Source organism: Camellia sinensis, chromosome 1 (genome assembly GCF_055761805.1).
Source record: "Camellia sinensis isolate YWXY chromosome 1, ASM5576180v1, whole genome shotgun sequence".
In the NCBI taxonomy this organism is placed as follows: Eukaryota; Viridiplantae; Streptophyta; class Magnoliopsida; order Ericales; family Theaceae; genus Camellia; species Camellia sinensis.
The window spans coordinates 135,629,807-135,633,313 of record NC_138961.1 but is presented as its reverse complement, the minus strand read 5'-3'; the positions used below and the strand labels follow the sequence as shown (position 1 = coordinate 135,633,313).

General features: G+C 40.7%; 1 protein-coding gene across 1 annotated transcript; it reads right to left on the bottom strand.

The window, feature by feature from the left end:
• Window positions 1–993: 993 nt before the first annotated feature.
• Window positions 994–1,629, bottom strand: LOC145820033 (uncharacterized). Its single transcript, XM_082914361.1, has one exon. It carries the CDS (start codon window positions 1,627–1,629, stop codon window positions 994–996), a length of 636 nt encoding a protein of 211 aa, XP_082770487.1.
• Window positions 1,630–3,507: the final 1,878 nt, after the last annotated feature.

Below are 3,507 nucleotides of genomic sequence, written 5' to 3'. Positions count from 1 at the left end.
AATGTTGGCTTCTTTGAACGTCAACTTCTCTGAACGACTGGCTTAGCTTTAGGGTCGACATTTAGGCTATGCATAGTTATGCGGGGTTTATCCCTATCATGTCGTAAGGTGACCGTGCAAAAACATCAATGTTGCCAAGAAGGAAGGAAACCTACTTTCGTTGCTTGACAGTACTAAGACTTGTACTGACCGAAAATAATTTCTCAAGATCATCATTAATTATCACTCGGTCCAGATCTTTTGTTACTTTCTCAGCCAGGGTCTGTCCAACATCCCAAGACTCTCCTAATCTGAAATTTCAATTGAATTCACCTCCGATTCCTTTGGCTTCTTCACCACGGTTGTGAGATAACAATCCTTCGCCGATTTTTGAGAACCGCATATTTGTTCGATCCTATATTGAGTTAGATAACGGAGGAGCTGAGAGAATGTACTTGGTATGGCCTGCATTGCCTAGAGCCATGTTTGGTCCATGATTTTATTATAAGGTGACAGAAGCCTGGCAACTAGAAATTCAACCTCTAGCGTCTTGGTGCCTGCACGCATTGGTAATACGATCTTACCCACGGGGTATTTTGGATTAGCGTTAAAGCTGAAAAGGGGGTAGTCGGCTGGCATGAGATCTGCATCCTTAAAGCCAAGCTTGAGAAACTTTTTGTAATACATTATCTAAGATGTGCTTCCTTAGTCGATCAGAATACACCCAATGGCGAATTTATTTATTCATAACTCAATCACGAGAGCATCATCATGAGGCACGATGACCCCTTCGAGATTGGCGTTAGAGAAGCTAATTTCGTTCAACAATTACGGTCATTTGGTTGATATCCTAAACTCTTAGTTGGGTTAGGAGGATTGTTACAACTAGATTGTATTCACCCTAATTGGTGGGGGTAAGCTGTATATCATGTGAATTACGCCGAGTGAAGGTGAATCGGGACATACATCAAGTACACTTGGTGGATTAGCCCTTTCTACGAGGTATTCAGTTAGTCAGCTGCAGCTGCCTTGGACTAGGTCTTCCAAATGATCCTTCAGAGCATAACATTTGTCTATCACGTGCCCATGGTCTTTGTGATACTCGCATCTTAGGTCTCTCAGTCTCATATCTTGGGGCCCGAACATCTTAGTTGGCCATTTGAAGGAAGTCAGATGTTGGATTTTTGGCAAAATCTTACTGATTGGCTCAGACAGCTCTGTGCTTTTCTTATCTGATCGCCTAGAGCGCCTATTTTCCACTTGATATTGTTCGCACTGTCTGCGCGAATCTCGATGGTTCTCCTTTTTTGATCGGCCTCTTGGCTCTGAGCTCTTAGGGGTTTCATTTGGTGGTGCAATAGTCAGCATCTGTAACAGGATAGGTGCTACCGATTCTACAACTTTGAGTCCGATTTTACCTCGGATTGCATCATCTTCCACTTTGCAATACTCTTTGATTTTCTTCATCAGGGCCCAAACTATCTTGGGGGGCCTTCGAGTCAATGAACTCCTAAGCGGGCTATTGAGGTGCAATCCCATCTTGAAGGCAGTGATTGCCATGGAATCGTAGCAATCTTCATCCACCAAATTAAAGCACACCCAATAGCGCGCCGAGTACTCGCACAAAGTCTCATTTGGCTTGATTGTCATTGCTCACAAAGAGTTTGCTTGTTTCAGCTGAATCTCATTGGTGATGAATCTAGCCCTCAAGGATTTTTAGAGTTGATGGAAACTTTCAATGAAAGCCTGCTCAAGCTTGTAATACCATCTGAGTGCCTCGTCGTCTGCATGTAGTGTCATTGCGTGCTTGTAATGACGAACATAATCTGTGGGGTCCAAATTTCCATATAAAGTGAACGACGCTGCTTTAAACTTCTTAGGCAAGATGGCCTCGGCAATATGTCGTATGAAAGGATCATGCATGTCTTCCGAATCTGAATCATTGTCTCTCTTTTTACATCTGCATCGTACTTGCAAAGGACTTCCATCATCAGACGAGCTAGACGCGTCTACTTAGCCTCGCTTTGTGGGTTCTTCCCAGGAGGAATCTGACATACTCCTACTGTGCCCCCGTGGCTAACGTTGTTGCCTCTTCCGCACTCCTGGTGACCAACCGCACTCTCGACAAGGTGGCAGTTGTTGGGACTTTGCTAACTCCTAACATAGGCGTTTGTTCTTTATTGCCATGTCCTTGAGATGTTGTTCACTACGTTGCATTTGACTCATCAGTGTTTGCATAACATCCTCAGTGGATATTGAAGGTTGAAATAAGGTTAGCGGGTCAAAATGCAGAGACCTTCTTGCGGGGGTTTCTTCTGGACCGAAAGTTGCTCCTGTTGTAGCATTATCAACTTCGGTGACTGGAGGATCTCGATTTGGGTTTGCCATGGATGAGTTTGAGTATTCCCATGGATGGCGCCAATTGTGGAGAGGTGGTTTTCGAATACTCCTTCAATTCAAACAAGCCCTTGAAAGATTCTCCTAACTGTCATGACCCAAACCAAATTAATAACGTCGCGACAAGATAATTATTGAAGTCATAACAAATAAATAGTACAACGAAGTAAAATAAAAGGATACCTAAAACTTTATTTATTCATAACAAAAATATATACATTGGAGCTTCTATTTAATCAAATTGTTAGAGTTTAACTATGTCTATAAAGTGCTTGTGCCTACCCACGCGACGATCCTGACCCGTCACCTGAAAGTGGTTAACAACTATAAGCACATAGCAAAGTGAGAAATATTATACTGAGAGCATGAGGGTATAAAAACTACCATGAATAATTATTGGGCTAAACAAAGTTTGATATTAAAACACAGAATTATAATATGGAAATCATTTGACATATAATACAGAAATCATATAAATAAAATAATCATAACCACGGTACAGAACAGAACAGAACATAATAAATGTATGGACTCAAGAAGTGGCTGGCACGAACTCTAGAAGTGGCTCCTACAATAGTGTAGCACTTAGTTCTGCACAGCATTTTACTCCACACCAGAAATTAGAGTGTCAGTGAATCTATGACAGATAGAGGGTCACAAAGTAAATAATCAGAGGGCCAATAATTATTTAAGTCTTCCAAGGCATAGGACCTCCATAGTGGTACTTCAAAAACATATTTAATAAAGAGTTATATCTATGGGTTTCATTTTTAAATAAATAGGGTTCATTTAACGAATAATATACTTTAAAAAACTAATATAATTTACATAAAACAAGTTAAGATAGCTCAAAATATAATAAAACCCATCTTAATATCAATTCCTATTTTCTCCGATCTCTCCGAGGCTCCTCTACTTTACTATTATTTCCGTTGATTTACCTTTTTTTGCCTTAGTTCGCTGTTCCAATTCCCTTATATACTTGAGCTTCACACAGTGACTCACCCTAAATTATCATCCTTATGAATGATTCACTCCCTCTACATACTAGGCTTAACAGGTGGCTTTTCCCTTAGTTTACCAACGAATTGTCCACCTTTCTCATATTTCCTTTGTAGCCCCACTTTTATC